This window comes from Garra rufa, chromosome 11 (assembly GCF_049309525.1).
Source record: "Garra rufa chromosome 11, GarRuf1.0, whole genome shotgun sequence".
Lineage (NCBI taxonomy): Eukaryota > Metazoa > Chordata > Actinopteri > Cypriniformes > Cyprinidae > Garra > Garra rufa.
Genome location: NC_133371.1, coordinates 1,170,757 through 1,189,317, shown reverse-complemented (window position 1 = coordinate 1,189,317; position 18,561 = coordinate 1,170,757). Strand labels below are relative to the sequence as shown.

Here is an 18,561-nt window from a genome sequence, read left to right as displayed (position 1 = left end):
TATGCATCAGACGTTTAGCCAACGTTCCGTGGGCGTGACGTCTGAGGCTGAGACTACGAAGAGCCATGATCGAAATAAACTTTCCGAAACTTGTAAGAAATTCAGCACAGAAATACTCTGTTATACATCAAAACTCGTTTTTTGAAACTTTGGTCATGTTTAGCATGAGAATCCAACTCTTTAACAGTTTAAATAATGTAACATGCATAAAGACAGCTTGTACCTTTTATACAGGTACTAGCAGATGAATGATGTCTCCTTATGTGTTAGTAGATGCAGGACAGTTTTTGAGGCAGAGTCTGACAACTAGTGGTTTATGTCTAAAGAAAAAAAAAATTAAAAATTGTAGGACTGTTATTTATATATTTTATTACGTCAACAAATGTTGATAAATTCCGCAGCAATATCCAAATGGTCATTTTGTGGGTGATGCTAAAGTGATCAATCACAAACCGAGGAGAGGCATTATGGTATATCCAGGTCTAATAATGCAGCAAAACTACAGGAATGCATTTCCAAGTATATTAGGCTATTACTTAGGTTTAGATTGATTTTTCTAGAAATCAAACATAGACCCATTTGATTAATTAATTACTGAAATATTATTGTTCACAATAACAGCAGATGCCGTTCTTTGAAAATTATTTCTGAACCAGATCAGTTTAACATTCAGTACACTGCAAAAAATGTTTTTCTTACTTAGATTTTTTTATCTTGTTTCCAGCCAAAATATCTACAAATTCTTAAATCAAGAAGGATTTTCTAGACGAGTAAAAATTATTGCCTTGTTTTAAGAAAAAACAAGTCAAAATTAAATGTATTTTTGCTTGAAACAAGCCATTGGGGTAAGAAAAATAATCTTGTTTTCTGTTTGAAATAAGATTTTTTTTCTTACCCCACTGGCACATTATTTTGCTTGTTCTAAGCAAAAACTCACTTAATTTTAAATAGTTTTTTTCTGAAAACAAGACAAACATTTTTACTCATCTAGAAAATCCTTATTGATTTAAGAATTTTTAGATATTTTGGCTGGAAACAAGACAAAAAATATTTTAAGAAAATTGAGAATAGCATTTTTTGCAGTGTATTTACAGGCACTCAACTATATGAAGCTGAAAATTAAATCCTGCAAGCCTTCACACAACACAAGCAAGCCTTCTACTGCAATATTACATAAATACGGTCTTATATTCTTAATGCGTGCTTCAAAAATAATCAATAATTCAATCAATATTTATTGAACCATCACACCATTAATCTTGAAACGGTTTCTGGTTTTTATAGTATTTTACAAAATGCTGTACAGAGTGAAGGCACTGTGCTTGCTCCTTTTCAGCTCAATTAAAACTAAGTACTTTTAAAAATGTATAAGCTCACATTTCAGGAAATTAAGATAGAATTTAAATAATATATCATTATTTATTCCCTTTTTTGCTTTATGGTCATAAGAGTTTGGAGGGAAATGTAATGTCATAAAAAAAAGCTTAGGATTCTAAACAAAATTTCTTTTAAACATATCATTTACTTAATTTGGTTTGGGGATGAACTATGAACAAGTTCTTAACATTAGTCACAACATAAGAGAAGAAACATCTTTGAACATCTGATATGTTGTTGCTTTGATGTCTAAAAATCAGCTAAATCCATATAACTTAGTGAACTTGGTGTGTCGTATAGTATATTTTGAGCATGACAACACAAGAAAGACTTTGGATATCTAGGCAGGATGGTGCACAGTGTTTCTCTTTAAACTGAGATTGAACCTTCCCTAAAGTTGGTCTTTCCGATCATAACGTTCAGCAGAATGGCCTTTCCCTCTCTGCACTCCTTCTGTGCCTTTTTAATGATGTCATCAAGCTGCGACTCATCTTCTCGGCCAATCAGGTAACCTTTGCCCCCGTAACCATCGGCTACAATGTGATAATCTGCAAGGAGGAAAAGGAACAGATCAGCATGTGATGTAACTCCTCACTGTAAATGATCAACACACAATATTTCCCTTTGGAAAAGAGCTTAATCATTATATTAAACATTTTTGTACCTGTAAAGGCAAGACCACAGGCTACGTTGCTCCCAAGCATAGGCACTTGTTCTCTAGAGATCTGACTCCAGCATGCATCATTTCCCACCAGAGAGATCACTGGGGTCTGAGATGACAAGGGAGTCATTATAGGTTTTCAAAAGAAAAGCAGTGCGGATGTTTTTGAAAGAATATTCCAGGTTAAATAATGCTACACTGTACATTAGTATAGCTCTTATTGGAGGTCTATGGGACAAATGTCACAGATGCTTTTGAGAGAGCTTAACATGCATTTGACCCAGAATTTAAATTTAACATCTCAATTTAAAGGGATAGTGTACCCAAAAATAAAATTCTGTCAACATTTACTTACTAGGGATGCACCGAATGTTCGGCAACCGAAATTATTATTCAAGAAGGGGATCTTAAAAACGGCTAAACAATATTATTTTACTAATTTATTAATTTTAAGTTAAAGTGTGCTTTGTTGGTAGGCTATAATGTCTGTTATAAAAATATAAAAATAGTAAATATTTGTAAATTTTTGCTTTGTAATTGTTTTTTTTTTTTGTTTTTTTTTTTAAAAGCAAGACAAAACTGTAAAAAGCATATTTTGGTTATTTAGTCTATGCAATAGGGAAAAAATTGGCAAAATGCATGGAGAAAAAAACTTATTCGATAATCGGCCTTTGGCCCAGTGTTTAATTTTGTTCGGCTTCGGCCAAGAATTTTCATTTCGGTGCATCCCTATTACCCTCAAGTCCTTCCAAACTCATTAGACTTTTGTTCATCTTAGAAACACAAGTTAAGTTGTTTTTCATATTCTTTTATCATGTTTGTCCCTGCACTGAAAGTGCTCTCAAAAAAAGTTTCAAGCTTCAAAAAATGTGTAAAGTTAATCCATATCAATGAATCAGTGTAATCAATAAGAAATGATCGCTTTATATGATAAACAGATTTATTCACACAATATTTTTTTATTGTGAAATATTATTGCAATTTCTTAAATTGGTTTTCTATTTTAATATACTTTACAATATAATTTATTTCTGGTACGCAGTGCTGAAATTTCATCAGCCATTACTCCAGACTTAAGTGTCACATGCTTCCTCAGAAATCTTTTTAATAAGCTGATTTATTATCAATGTTGAAACTGTTGTGCTGCTTAATATTTTTTTGGAACCTGTGACTCTTTGACTCTTTGATGAATAAAAAGTTCAAAAGAACAGCATTTATTCAAAATAGAAATCTTTTCTAACAATGTAAGTCTTGACGTTTTATGCATTTAACCCATCCTTGCTAAAAAAAAAAATAGTAACACTTTCTATCTTGAATAAACACTGTTCTATTTATTTTTTTAGTTATCAAAGAATCCTGAAAAAAGTATCACAGGCATATACAATATTAGGCAGCACAACTGTTTCCAACATTGAAAATAAGTCAGCATATTAGAATGATTTCTGAAGGATCATGTGACATTGAAGACTGGAGTGATAATGCTGAATTTTCAGTTTTGCTTCACAGGAATAAATAATAAAAGTAAAAAAAATTTTTTTTTAAGTATATTAAAATAGAAAACCGTTATTTTAAATTGCAATAATATTTCACATGATTATTTTTTTCTGTATTTTTGATCAAATAGATGCAGCCTTGATGAGCATAAGAAACTTCTTTAAAAAAAATCTTACTATTTGAAGCATCAAATGTCAGTGGACTTTCAGTGGATGGATAGAAATGCCATTTGTATTTTGAAGATGAATAAAAGTCTTATAGGTTTGAAATGGCATGAAAGTAACTGATGACAGAATTTAATTTTGGGAGAACTACACTGTAATAAATGACAGTGAATTTAACGGTAAAAAACTGTAAAAATGCTACGGTAAAAACCTGTGAAATGGTTAACGATAAGTTCCCCTTCTATATACGGTGAAAAACTGTGTTGGACATTGCATTTAATTTTACGGTAGTATACCGTTTTTGGAAGTGAAAAAGAACGTAAAATTTACAGTGAATAACCGTAAATTGACATTCCCAGAATTCTCTGAATTTCATTTTTTTTTTTTTTTTTTGAAATAACGTCATCTTAATTTTTTTCTTGGCAGTTTTGTACATTAGGGTTGTATGTTACATCTAATGTTGTTAAATTAATGTTTTTTGCATTATTTCAGTATTATGTGTGTTACCATGATGGTGTTTAGTGTTTGTGTGAATGACACTGTGCACCTTCTATATATGTTATTATTTAAAACCTCCGTGCGATGGACTTTAGTTCTTCATGTGATGTTGTCATCACCACCCGCTTTTGGTGGTTATCATTGTATTACAAAGGTACAAAACAGATTTCAGTGCTTCAAAAATTTGGTACATTACTATTATATGAGTTACGGTTTTTAGTATGAAATTACGGTATTTACCTGTAAATTTAAGTGAAAACCTTAAAATGTAAAACATTGCTACCGTATTTTTTACGGTAAAATTCTGGCAACCACAGCTGCCAGTTTTTTACCGTAAATTTTACGGATTTTTTTTTTACAGTGTAGAAGAGGTTGGCATTTTTACAAGACACACTTTTTAATACATTCTGAATTTGATGCTGTAAAAATTACAATCAGTGTTGTAAGGGCTTGTTACAGATGTTATGGCTGCTACCTTGTGGCGTGTAAAGGTATCATATTCAGCAACGCTATATCCGAGGGAACCATCACCGTAAACGATCCATACCTGTCAACAAGATATTGGCTATGTTTACATTTGACTAAAATGGAGAAAGAAAAAAACTTGACTTAAAAATCTTACCTCAGACTCTGGTCGACAAAGCTTCGCACCCAGAGCAAACCCTCCTCCAACGCCCAGAGTCCCAAAGGCACCTGGTGCAAAGAGAAACCAAAACACTATGAGTGGATTTGTCAGAGCTGGAGGTTATTATGGAATTAGATTTGTGCCAAATCTGAATACGACCTTTTAAAAAAAAATGAACAAAAATATAACAACACTCTGATCGAAATGATAGATTATGAATCTGCTGCCACCAAATTACTGAGATCTGGATGCAGTTCTCAGTGCTTTGTTTAAGCAATAAGGTACGAGAGGCCGTGCTGTATCGTGAATAAATCACGGCTGAAGGGCGTTGTTAGGCCACGACGCAAAGCGGAGTGCCTGCAACCCCTTCAGCTGTGATTTATTCACGATACAGCACGGCCTCAAGTACCTTATTGCTTTTATAAAACGGTTACCACACAATAAAAATATTAATATAAAAAATATATGTTAATTTATATATATAGTAGGTTGTACGTTTTCATAAAGTAAAATCATTAACTGCCTTCCGCTGTAAAAAGTAGTCCCTAACTGCTAAAGCTTTGTTTACGTTGCTAAGGGTGGTTGCTAAGGAGGTTCAATGATACACAAAACCGTTGAGTGAAGCGGTCATAGCAGTGCCGTATCATGAATACGACACAGCTGCTGACCAATCAGAATTGAGGAATGGAACTAACCGTTTTATAAAGTGGAAATAATATTTAGCGTGTATATTTTATACTAGTTTGTTTGTTAAGAATTAACATTCAATTTTAATATATTTTTTTTTAATGAATTTGTAATATCTCTATATAACAATTGTATATTAGTCGTACGTGAAAGTACACTATCCAAACTTAAATTGTTATAATTCATGAACAAATACATTTCCTTGGTAATGCAGTGTCAGATTTTAAAATGGGTTTCAAAGGATGAATTTTGAGGTTTTAAGCTTTCAATTGATATTTAATTTATGATGATTTCTAAAACATGATAAAAAAAAAAAAAGGCAACGAAAAATCTTTTGGTGACAAATGTCAGAACACCTATTATGATGTCGATTTTTGAGGTGCACTCTTGTCATAAATGAATCTATTACTGTTCCTCCATGATTTTCAGCAAAAAAACAGTAAAATATCTAGATCCTTTCCAACGATATATAGTTTTTCATGATTAGGATTTAATTGTAATATAGTGAAATAAACTTAGGCGTCCCTCAGACGCAACAGGTGACAGTTAAAAGGTTAATATTTAATTTGGTAGTCTTTGGTAGTTTTTTCAAAGCGTCATAATCATCATCTTCTTTCTCAGCTGGACACTCAAGGCATTTACCCTGAGGTAAATTAATGTAACCAAGATATCAATAAAAGTTGTATTCCAGTACAGAATGGGAAAAAAATTACAATTTATATACTTTTTAACCTCAAATGCTCATATTGTCTAGCTCTGGGTGTACTCTGTGTAGAGATTAAAAAGTATAGAAATTGTAAATGTTTCTAGAAAATAACCGATCGTTTTGCTAGATAAGACTCTTCTTCCTTGGCTGGGATCATTTAGAGCCCTTTGAAGCTGCATTTAAACTGTATTTTGGAAGTTCAAACTCGGGGCCACCATAGAAGTCCATTATATGGAGAGAACATGAACATCTTGGATGACAAGGGGGTGAGTACATTATCCTTAAATTTTTGTTCTGAAAGTGAACTACTCCTTTATGTTCACCCTTTTTTCTTTTATTTTAATGTTACTTGTATATTTTTGTTTTAAATGGAAGCTTACATGTGCTCTTATGCAAATTCAAAAAAAGCTTGAAACATCTTATGTTGTGAGCACTTGAACAACTTGCATATGTATCTACAGATTCAGACATAATAGAAGGTAATCTTATAGAATCAGATTTTTTTGCAGATTCTTTTAAAGTTGGTCAAATGCTCACAGTCTGACCAAAGACAATAACTGTGACCGCTATGCTTCTAACCTGGATCCAGCCAGCGGAGCGGCCCACGCGGTCTCATGATATATGCAGCGCTGCCAACAAAATCACCCCCATCAGCCACTATGATGCTGTCCTCAGCCAAGAGCTCCTCCGCACGATGCAAAACACTCAGAGGATTCAAATGCCTCTCTGTCTTCTCATCCGCTTTTGCTCTGAGGGCAAAAACTGGCATTATGAGAAACCATACTGGTAGATAACATCCATTCTAATTGACAGGTGAGAATATTGCCAATTGTTTGGTTGTCCACATGTGGCCTTTCCAGAGACAATAAATCACAGCAGCTGAATTAAGATCACCTGTTAGCTTTCTCTTTGATAGCATCTCCCTCTTTCAGGCTCCTAGGCCATTCCTCTGGACATCTGTGTCCCTTTAGGGCTTTTGAGAGACGCAGGAGGAAAGAACCAGCATCGCCTGAATATGTCGAGAAAGGAAACCTTGTTACATAACATGCCTTTTTATAAACTTTGCTTAGGTGTTAAAAGGTCACAGCTGTAAATGTATTCTAGCAGTCTCGAAGAACTTAGTATAATAATGTTTTGCCAAATCTAATTGTAAAAATTGTAATTTAAAAAAAAAATATATATATATCATCTGATGTCATAGTGATTAATATATAGAGTAAGTAAACTGTACCATAAATTTAAATTACAAGTATATATTTTGTAAAAGTAAAATGTACAGTAGTTGTTCACCTTGAATGGCCACTGTTGGCTTCCAGAACATGTCTGAGTTCTTCAGTAGCTGACATTTGTCTCTGTTGACTGCGATGATTTTGCTCCGTCTGTTCAGCACTCTTCCGTAACTCAGTCTGAAATCACACACCGTGCCTATGCACCAAAACACATTTAGAAACAAGAATAGACTATCCAAAACCCACATTCCCACTTCTTACAAATTTAAAGATTTTAGAAATAATTCCAAGACTGTACTTTTTTCAAGCCATTAAATTTCACCAACATTTCCAGACTTTCCAAACAGAGTTTTTGAATGGACATATTCCAACGGTTCAGTAGGTGGCGATGTTTCCTACCTGCCAGCAGCACGAGGTCAGCATCTTTTAGGGCATCTCTCCGGTTTTGTCTAATGTGTAGTGGACTGTTTTTTCCCAGCATTCCTCGAGACATTCCACCCAGGAAGCAGGGAATACCTAAAGACTCTAAGGCATTTCTGTGACAGAAGCATAGAAAAATAGTCTCACTAAAAATCAGACTAAAAATTGACTTCAAGAATTAGTTACATCATGTAAATCACTGGTTGTGGCTGTTTTGGACTTAGAAACCAAATTTTTGATCAATGTAATCTATACAGTACCAAAAGTCAAGTCTGGACACACTGACTTTACGTTTATTAAGATCTTAGAAATCATTTTGGTCTAAAAGTTTATGCAGAAAAATATAAAATGTCATTTTGTTAATATATTTACACAGCTGTGCCTGGGCATTAACAAAATCAATAAATAAACGCTGCAACGCCACCATACATAACCTTCTCCAATACTGTTTTACAGCATCCCAGGATGCATTTCATGAATCAAGACAAGGACCATGACACCAACGACAAAATATAAGAAGGCATTGATTTGTTTTGCATTTTTGTTCACTGCATAATTCTTATACTTCATGTGCCTTCTCATACTTTTTGTCTTTGAGCAGGTATGTCCACATTTTTGAATGTATGCATTTTGATGTTTGAATTCATGTAATATATCAGTATTAGGGTACGACGGGGTAAAAAGGCGCCTTTGATATTATTTTCCTCCAAACCACTAAATGGCAGAAAAACATGTTGTGGCACTTTCCAAAACACCCGCATGAGATTTTGGCTGATGCTTGACGCGATCACGGGCAGCAGCGCAAAAGTCGATTCTGTGCTGACTTGGTCTAATATTTGATGATTTAAAAAACGTTGTAGATTTAAGTAGCAAATGAGAATCGCAAAAATTCTTGAATATATCTTGAGACAAAGGTCTTCTTAATGATTTTCAATTTTGTTTAAGATAATTAAAGCAACAACGAAAGAATATGTAAAAGTATGGTATTTGGGTAAAAAGCACCCCTGCTGTTGGGGCTAAAAGGCCCAATAATCATGATAACTAATAGAAGGGTGACTTTTCTAATTGTTGACATGGTATTGTTAAGATTCAGATGGTAAATATCATGTATTATGTTGGGTGCCCATGTTAAAGACAGACACAACGTTTAGAATGAAACCCTCATATTTCAAAACATGCTATTTATCATATCATTTAATAAAATCTAATTTGTTGTTACTACTGTAAATCTATATTCAATTACTATGGGATCTCCTTCAATGCTTTCAGAATCTTTACATTTTAAAATGATTGTGTTTCTGTATTTTATAATATATGTTTTATTTTAGCGCATTTTAATCAGTGTATTTATTAAACAAAAATAAGCAGAAAATAGTACAAACTTTGCTAAAGTGATTGTTTTGAACAAGTATTAACTCTGACATTATATATAAAAAAAAAAAATTTTAGGGTGGGCAATTAGGCACATTGTACACTACTTGTTTAATTTACAGGTGTTGGTAGTGGGTAAACCTGGACTGGTGACCCAAAGGTCAGATGTTCATAGATCTGAAAATGCGACCCCTCAACTCTTCATTGAACATCTGAATAAATGGCTACTCAATTTACCTGACATCATCTGCTGGCGTAGGGGGTAAAGTCGCCTGACTGCCTAACAGTATGACAGGTTTCTTGGCTCTGCTCACCAATTCCACACACCTTTGGACCTGGGAAGAGTAAAGGGTTAAAAGCGACCCAAGTGCAATGTAATCTTATCTTCTGTACTTGGGGTAAAAGTACACATTTCAACACTTCTCGTTTCATAAAAGGTTTAGACTAGTCTTGTGTAGTCATCTATTTATTTTCTTTTATTTTCATCAAAATTGGTTATATTTCTTTTTTCATTCAGTTACATTCAATCGTCGATTAGTTGAATCCAAGAAAGGAAGACTGATTACCTCTTGGCTAACTGCTAGTTGGTTAGACTAGTTCTTAAGACACTGTCTTCACATAGAGGCTAAGTTTATGCAACTGGCCCCTTGTGTAATTTATGTAATGTGTTATATATATGTATATGTGTGTGTGTGTGTGTGTGTGTGTGTGTGTGTGTGTGTGTGTGTGTGTGTGTGTGTGTGTGTGTGTGTGTGTGTGTGTGTGTGATGTTGAAAGAATCATTAATCTTGTAAGTTTCACCTCATCATCTGTGGCGTGTGGGATGTGAACAGGAAGTGGGGACAGATCACGTGTCTCCCAAGCTCCAGCAAACAAGTGTGATAAATGATTTCGGAGGTACCTATAGGATAACAAGAACAAAAATCGTTTCAGTCATGTTAAAGAAATTTATTAAAAAACATTTTTTGGCATTTAATAATAAGATCATGTGCAGGAATAACAGCATGTGAATAGTGAAAAATGTTTATACCATGCAATGAATTTCCCCATCAGGCCTTTGGGAGTGTTTTTAGGGGCAAACTCTTTCTCCACCACATGGTAAGGGTATAGTGTGTCTATGGGAAACTCTATAAACACTGGGCCTGTGATAAAAAAAAATACTGTAGAATTATACTCACAGAACTACATTATGCTCATTTACAAATAATCATATGACTCAAAACAATATATATATATATGTGTGACCCTGGACCACAAAACCAGTCATAAGCTTTCCATTGATATACTGTTTGTTAAAATAGGACAATGTTTGTCTGAGATACAACTATTTGAAAACCTGGAATCTGAGGGTGCAAAAAAATCTAAATATTGAGAAAATTGCCTTAAAAGTTGTCCAAGTTCTTAGCAATGCATATTACTAATCAAAAATCAAGTTTTTATATATTTATGGTAGACAAATTACTAAATATCTTCATGGAACATGATCTTTACTTAATATGCTAATGATTTTTGGCATAAAAGAAAAATCGATAATTTTGACCCATACAATGTATTTTTGGCTATTGCTACAAATATACCCGTGCTACTTAAGACAGATTTTGTGGTCCAGGGTCACAAACACATATATATCATTTCTGCAGTAGTGACACATGAAAACTCTGGATTGGTGAAAAAGGTGATGGTTATCTAATTATTAATAATTATTTGCATTATTAACATAGTTTGTGTCTAATAAAACAAATGATATTCATTAATACTCATTCATCTTTAAAAAAGGCACGCAGTTGAGGTCAAAAGTTTACATACACCTTGCAGAAAAGGTTCAAATGCTCACTGATGCTCCAGAAGGAAAGACAAAGACAAAGTTAAAAATAAGTTAAATTGACCCTGATCTTCAAATTCAAAAAAATTTCAACCCCTTTTTTGCTCTTAATGCATGATTTTTCCTTATAAAGCTGCAGTGAGCGTTTGAACCTTCTGTAATAGTTGCATATGAGTCCCTCAGTTGTCCTCAGAGTGAAAAGATGGATCTCAAAATAATACAGTCACTGTCGGAAAGGGTTTAAATACACAAAAATGCTAAAACAAAAAAGAATTTGTGGGACCTGAAGGATTTTTCTGAAGAACAGCGGGCAGTTTAACTGTTTAGCCAAACAAGGGACTCCTGAACAACTATTACTAAACAAAAAACATCGGTGGATCATTCAGGTAACAACAAACTATTAAGAATCAAGTGTATGTAAACTTTTGAACAGGGTCGTTTTTATAAATTCAACTGTTATATTCTCTTGTGGACTATATGTGAACATCTTTTATTATATGTAAAATATGTCTCATTCAGGTCAGTACTAAATAGAAAATAACGTGTATTGTATGATCCCTTTTATTTTGCAGATTTTGCAAGGTGTATGTAACTTTTGACTTCAACTGTATTCTAATGTTTATAGCAAGATCCTAAACTATGAAAGAAAAAAAAAGGACACACAGAAATCACAAAATTCCTCAGGTGTGCACAAATCATGTGTTAGAATGCCGAATTTAACAGAAAAGCTAAAAGTTTGCTGGTACGAGTGCACTTCAGGGCAGCTGTACCTGGTGTGCCAGACTGTGCGATGGCCAAGGCTTTCCTGACAGTGGGAACAATTTCTCTCACAGTCCTCACCGATGCACAGAACTTACAGAGAGGCTTGAAGAGGGACATTTGGTCAATATCCTGCAATGCACCTCTACCCTGCAAACAAACCGTCAAACAGACTATTAATGACAAATAACTACAGAGTATAATGCAGGTGACCCCCAACAATTATTTCACTGACATTCAACTGATTAAAAGCGTATTCACACCAAGAATAACTGTAACAATAAATATGTAATAATCATTATAATCATAATTTTCACTGTCAGTGACTTTCGGGTGCTTCCATACAATGGAAGTCACATCTGTTAGTTACCAAAGAGTCATTCAAGTTCAGAGTTACTTTACTGGGTAAATTATTTTTTGAACAATTTTTTAAATTGTTGCTATCATAGTTCAAGGCTGGTTCCCTAATAATCCCTCCTGAGATAAAGTCCAGTGTTTACACAAGACACAGATAGAAGTATGAAGAACAGATACGGCAGTTATTGAGGTATAAACCAACCAGAGCAGAGTGCAAATATGCAGGTGACATGCGCACGAAGTGCACGTGACTCATAGTCTGACCTGTAGGAGAGTAGCAGCAGCACCGCCAATCAGAAGCAGCGGCGATTCGGCCATCTGTGCGTTCTTCACCGCAGTCACTGTATTGGTCAGTCCTGGCCCCGCTGTCACCGCAGCCACACCGACTGAACCTACATCAGCAAAACATGATTATCAGCTTCTACTGAATTTTCAACTTTCTGATATTAATTCAGTCTTACCTGAAAGTCTTGCTACGGCATCAGCAGCAAACACAGCTGTAGCCTCGTGGCGTGTGTCGACAATGCGGATGCCCAGTTTTTCACAGGCCACCAGGATGGGTGAAATATGTCCTCCCACCAACGTAAAGACGAATTTGACCCCATGAGCTCGCAAAACCTCCGCCACGCTCTCTCCTCCATGTCGAGGGCTCTGTCTTTCTGTCTGAGAATGATCAACATATTAACACGTATTAACAGATCTTTTAATTCTTATTGTGATGTACACAAAGTTATAAATCAAACAAAGATTATTGCAGTATGTTTTACAAAAAAAAAAAAAAAAAATACAATTGCAGTCATTCATTTAATGCAATTTGTCACTTGCTTAATTTTTTGGTAAATATTTGTGAAATTTACTACCAGTTTCTGAGTAAAGATTTTATATGCATTAAAGCCGTCAGTCGATTAAAATTTGTAACGTAATTACGAGGTGCCCATTAATTAATCTAATTAATCGCAAAATAAATCTGACTACCCACAAAAGATTATTTAAAGCTATTTTTGTGTTAAATGAGAAAGTATCAAGTAGACATTACAAACTGTAGACGTCTGCTGATGTTTGATAATACAAAAATCGTAAAGGCATGTCGCCTTTACCATGAGGGCACAATAAAAAAAAATAATAATAATGACAAAAACAGTTTGGAGTGGACAGAAAATCTTTTTGGGAGTGAGTGAAGGCCAAGATCAGAGTTGATCATCAGGCACGGGAGATCTTCCTCAGTTCAGCGATAGAGAGCAGGATGTCAGAGTGTCCTCAAGTAAAGTGTAAACAAGAACTAGATTATGTTATATAAGCGAAGTTCAAAATGAACGATGGAAATATGTGAGGTGAGGTGATCTAAACGTGTCTTTGTAGAGTCCTTACAGGTTCTGTGTGGCTGGGGTTAAACGTTATTAGTACAGGAGTTAAGCGCTAGCAAACATTAGTAAAAGAATTTTTAAAACACTTCCGTTTCACCAAATTAATATATATTAATGTTTTACGTCTTTAAAATCAATAGTTTCTTGAACGAATCATGAATAAATCATAATGTGGGCTTATTTGGAACACATGTGGGCTTAAATGGTGCCAAAGTACAAATTAAGCCCATGCCAGACTTTTGACTTTATTCATAAAATATCTTACATTTATATGTTAAAGTGTACATCAACTAATTAATACCTTTTCAAATGAGAGATGCATCTTGCATTTTTACAACTGATTTTATAAACCATGTCAGTATATATGAAAAACAGAACTTGTGGTGGGCTTAATGGGTACACTTACCCTATGCATGCATTTGTAAAATAGATGCATGCATTGAAAAAATAGGTAAATTTTCATTTAATGCTGATTAATGCAGCATTTGTCAGATCTTTCTTAAAGGTTTAGCTCACTCAAAAATGAAAATTGCTCTATTATTTACACACCTTCCAGGCATCCTAGGCCTTCTTTCAGACGAATGTAATTGGGGTTATATTAAGAAATTATCCTGACACTTTCAAGCTTTATAATGGCATGGGCAGGTGTTTCTCTCCATCAGTCCAAAACAAGTCCAATAAAGTCCATCCATACATATTAAAAGTGTCATCATTTTCGTCAACAACATTTTTTAACGAAAATAAGACGACAACGAAAAAAAAAAAACTATGCCGTAAATCAATTGACATTTTTGTCAACTAATAAAAACGGGATTAAAATGTTTGGGAGGGAAGATTTAGTAAGAGATTCATTCAGAACTAATCTGCTGCATGAGTAGGAGGTTAGAAACGTACATTTGAACTGTATCATAGCCTATTGTTCTATTCTGTGGGACATAGGCTGGCATACATTTGCTGCACGTCTCATAAAACTTGTCAATATCTGGGAGTAAGATCTAGGGCTGCAACTAACGATTATTTTAATAATCGATTAATCTGTCGATTATTTTTTCGATTAATCGATGAATCGGATAAATTAAAAAAACAAGGGATTTACAACCCTTTATTCAAAAACAGAACTAAAATCTTTAGAAAGTGCACGAACATGTTGCTCCTTGAACTGTTTTAATAATAATAATAAAATAAAAATGGACTAACACAAAAAACATACACATGTATGCTTTACATCTGCCAAATATATAGACTAAATAAACTAAAATTACTATCCGTCAAGACAGCGGCTTGCTGTGGTGTACATGCTGCATTTCCCATCAAGAAGCCTCTCAAATTAAATTCCTCAGTGCGCATTAAAGTCATGTGACTTTGCACGCTGGAACGGGATAACTTGACTAACTCTCTGCTACATTCATTCTGCCATGGCGGTGTTTAGTGTCCTGCCATCAGCAGCGACCAGCTGGAAGAGTTCCGCATTCAAATTCACGCAAAACTGGCCTCAAAGCCCCAGCAAAAGTAATTACCATGAATGTGTCAAGGCAAAAATTAAGAAAATATTCGAATTACTTATTAATAAACTAGTATTTTCTGATTCAGTGTTGCAAAGATGAAATTGACGATCCTGCCATCTGCTCATTAATGCCTAATGCATCTTTATGGATTAGCTAATGAAAGAGTTTTGTTTTCGATTTTAATTATTTCGTTTTATAGTAAAATAATAATTTAAAGCTTTCTATAGATATTGTGTTTGTGAGCCAATTACCTGGGTTTCGGTTAATTATTGTGAAGCGCTCCTGTTTAAACCAAAGATATCAAGCTTATTCTGTTTGTTTTCTTTAAGAGCACATTTTGTTGATACTGTTAGTACACACAAACTAAGGTAGACCCTTTACAGTTCCGGCCCGGGTGGTAAATTACTCTTACCTTTATGAGCAAAAAAGAAATTCCACATTGCACTGGCGTCTCCATGTCCTGCAAAGCGCGCTTCTCTCCGCACAAACTTTGGATTTATATTGATTGAATGATTAAACTAATATTGTGATATGTTTTAAGTTTTTTATATCAATGGATTTTAATTTAAATCGCGATGAATTAAGCAGGCTTTAGATCTGTCTGCCGCTGTTTGCTAGGTATAACTTTAAAAAACAAAAACTTGAATTTAACAAACAAAAAGTGTTCCAAATATATCTCTAAATTAACTTTATAAACTAAAGGAACGAAAATAAATGTAATCACTTTGCTATTAAAAACAGCAGCTGTGTAATGAGGAAGAGAAAGAGAAAAAAAGACAGTCGGACTGGAAATTCAGTCGGCCAAAAATTGATGAGCTGTCGGACATTTTTACAAGGAATGTTTGTTTAATAGCCTATTTAATACTCTTAGGCTACTTTCTTAATTAAATATATTATTTCTTTGATTTATTTTAGCGTTTTTAGGCTGCTTGTTCGCTGACTGAAGTGTAGGCTATATATAAAAAAACAACGTGCCACCGTCACAGCCCTATTCAAAACTGAGACGATTTCACCTCAGCAGAGCTCCTCTTTCTCCTTACGGTTGTGGTATGTTTTCGACACATTATACAGACAGACAGTGTTACAAAAACTATAGAAGTAGTTTTCTCCATCTCCACTATCCAACGACCCGTACAGCAGCTGTTTTGCGATCGAGCATTGGCTGCTGTGAAAGTACGCTAGCCAAAGTAGGCTTAAATATCAAACATGTTTGATATAAATCGGGGCAGCATATATAATGTAGAAACGGTGCTTTATGCTCAAATGTTCCAGTTTTGCGCATAAGTTAAATTCGCATTTTTGGATGGAAACACAGCTTATGAGGTGCCGAACTCTGCTGGCATCAGTGCGGCAGAGAGACCGAATGTGTCCACTCCGCTGTGCGCTCAATTATTTTTTTAATATATATAATAACAACCAAATGTCTCTGCGTCGCGCGACACAACGAATCGATTATGAAATTCGTTGCCAACGCTTTTAGTAATCGATTTTTATCAATTTTATCGATTCGTTGTTGCAGCCCTAGTAAGATCCCTCATTGCTCTTAACTGAGTCACTTTAGTAGCCCAAACAAAGATTATTCAAAATGTTAATTGAAAAGAAGACCATGTTCTTGTTTCTTTATGAGAAGTGTTTTTTATTTCATTTTAATATAAAGGCATGTTGCATGTCACAGCAGTTAGATCGGTGTCTATCATGATAAAACCTTAATTTGAAACCTATAAAATGAGTTTGGTAATTTTAGAGAAATGCCCAATAAATGCATTACACTGTAACTAAACCCATTCAATTTTAGCCTTATTTGCAATCTTATGATATTAAGTCGACTAAAACTAAAAACAATTCAGATGACTAAAATTTGGTGTCAAAATTAACACTAGTGTGAGGCACCTTTTATTATGGATGGATGCACTTTATTGGACTTGTTTTGGACCGATGAAGAGAAATACCCATCTATGCCATTATAAAGCTTGGAAATGCCAAGATAACTTTTAACTTAACTCTGATTGCATTCGTCTGAAAGCAGGAGGTCATATACACCTGAGATGCCTGGAGGGTGAACTAACCCTTTAATGCATCAGTGATATTTTTTAAAAACTATGAATAGTTAGTAGCATCAGACTAATTCGATTTTTTAATCCAACTCAGTGACTCAATCCACTCGCAGAAGTTAGAAGCTCACTGGAGCTGTAGGTTATCAGTGAGCAAAAAAATGTATTTCAGTCTACTCTCACACATCTCGCTTTCATTTGACTTCAGAAACTGTCAAATAAAAATATATGCACATAAAAAAATGAAAGGCAGTTGAAACTTGCTGTGTTTCTGCAACCTAAAGCCAAAAAAACTAGTCAGACACTTATTACAGGTTTTACTTGTTTTACTTGTACTTAATCCCTACAAACCAATCCAATATGCTTTTATATGCATTTCTGGCAATGCAATACAAATGTTGAATAGGTACCAAATAGTTAGGTTGGAGTCTGGCCAGATGAAAGCATGCCTGGTATTAGAGTTTCACAACAGTTTCAGCTTACAGTTATTGTATAGTTATTAAACATGGCATGACTGCTTCAAAGTAGTTAAAGAAGGCAATTTGTATGAAAACTAGGTGAAGGTGTCAAACTGTGTTGTGAAACAGACAGACAGACAGACAGACAGACAGACAGACAGATAGATAGATAGATAGATAGATAGATAGATAGATAGATAGATAGATAGATAGATAGATAGATAGATAGATAGATAGATAGATAGATAGATAACTTTGAGAAAAGTTAATATGTTATGAATACAGTTTTGTTGCAGTGTTTCATACCTTATGAAATAGCTGGTAAAGTAAGCCCAGTTTATAAGATGCAAAGATCACACCCCCAAGGGCAGCACCTAGAGAGCAGCCCAAAACCACAGAAATGTCCATCACTAGGTTGGGTTGGTGGTTTGCAACCTTTTGTCCACCTGTCCTGCTAGAAACCTGTCCAGCAAAAGCAGGGAAACAAAAAAATAAGCAAGCAGCTTACACCGACGTGGAGTTCAAAGTTGACTTGTTGACAAACGGCGGTCATTGCTGCATTTAACATGCTGTCATTTCTGATATTGTTATGGCCTGGATAAGGTCAGACAACACTGTACCTGCCAGCTCTTCCTCCCCTGCTGCAGTTGCTGCTGAGGCCGACGAATGCACTCCTATTGACGGCGTCAGTGACACAAACAAAAAGCACTGAATGGACCGAGTGAGAGAGTGTTACGCAATATGCGGAACATCTACTCCGGTATTTGAGTAATTGTCTGTACTTGTACACTCAGCGCTCTCAGTTGATTCACTTTGTGAATAGCAGGCTGCGCCGTAACGTGATTGACAGCGCAGCCATCCAATCAGAGGCTGGAACGTATCTCTGTTAGGCGAGAAACCCACCACCAGGAAACTCATGGCTAGTGTCAATAATTAGTAATTTGAAGAAAAGAAAACATAATAATAACTGGTTATTTGTTTATTTAAAAGTGTTTTGTTTAAAAAAGCCTTTA

General features: G+C 34.8%; 1 protein-coding gene across 1 annotated transcript; it reads right to left on the bottom strand.

The window, feature by feature from the left end:
- Positions 1-352: 352 nt before the first annotated feature.
- Positions 353-18,311, bottom strand: ilvbl (ilvB (bacterial acetolactate synthase)-like). The gene is made up of 16 exons (XM_073850460.1): positions 18,169-18,311; positions 17,855-18,010; positions 12,632-12,833; positions 12,435-12,562; positions 11,825-11,963; positions 10,263-10,374; positions 10,034-10,133; positions 9,470-9,567; positions 7,841-7,977; positions 7,503-7,637; positions 7,107-7,221; positions 6,792-6,961; positions 4,817-4,887; positions 4,670-4,741; positions 2,042-2,147; positions 353-1,925 (listed from the first exon to the last, which is right to left on the bottom strand). Exons 2-16 carry the CDS (start codon positions 17,954-17,956, stop codon positions 1,747-1,749), a joined length of 1,866 nt encoding a protein of 621 aa, XP_073706561.1. The 5' UTR covers positions 17,957-18,010; positions 18,169-18,311; the 3' UTR covers positions 353-1,746.
- Positions 18,312-18,561: the final 250 nt, after the last annotated feature.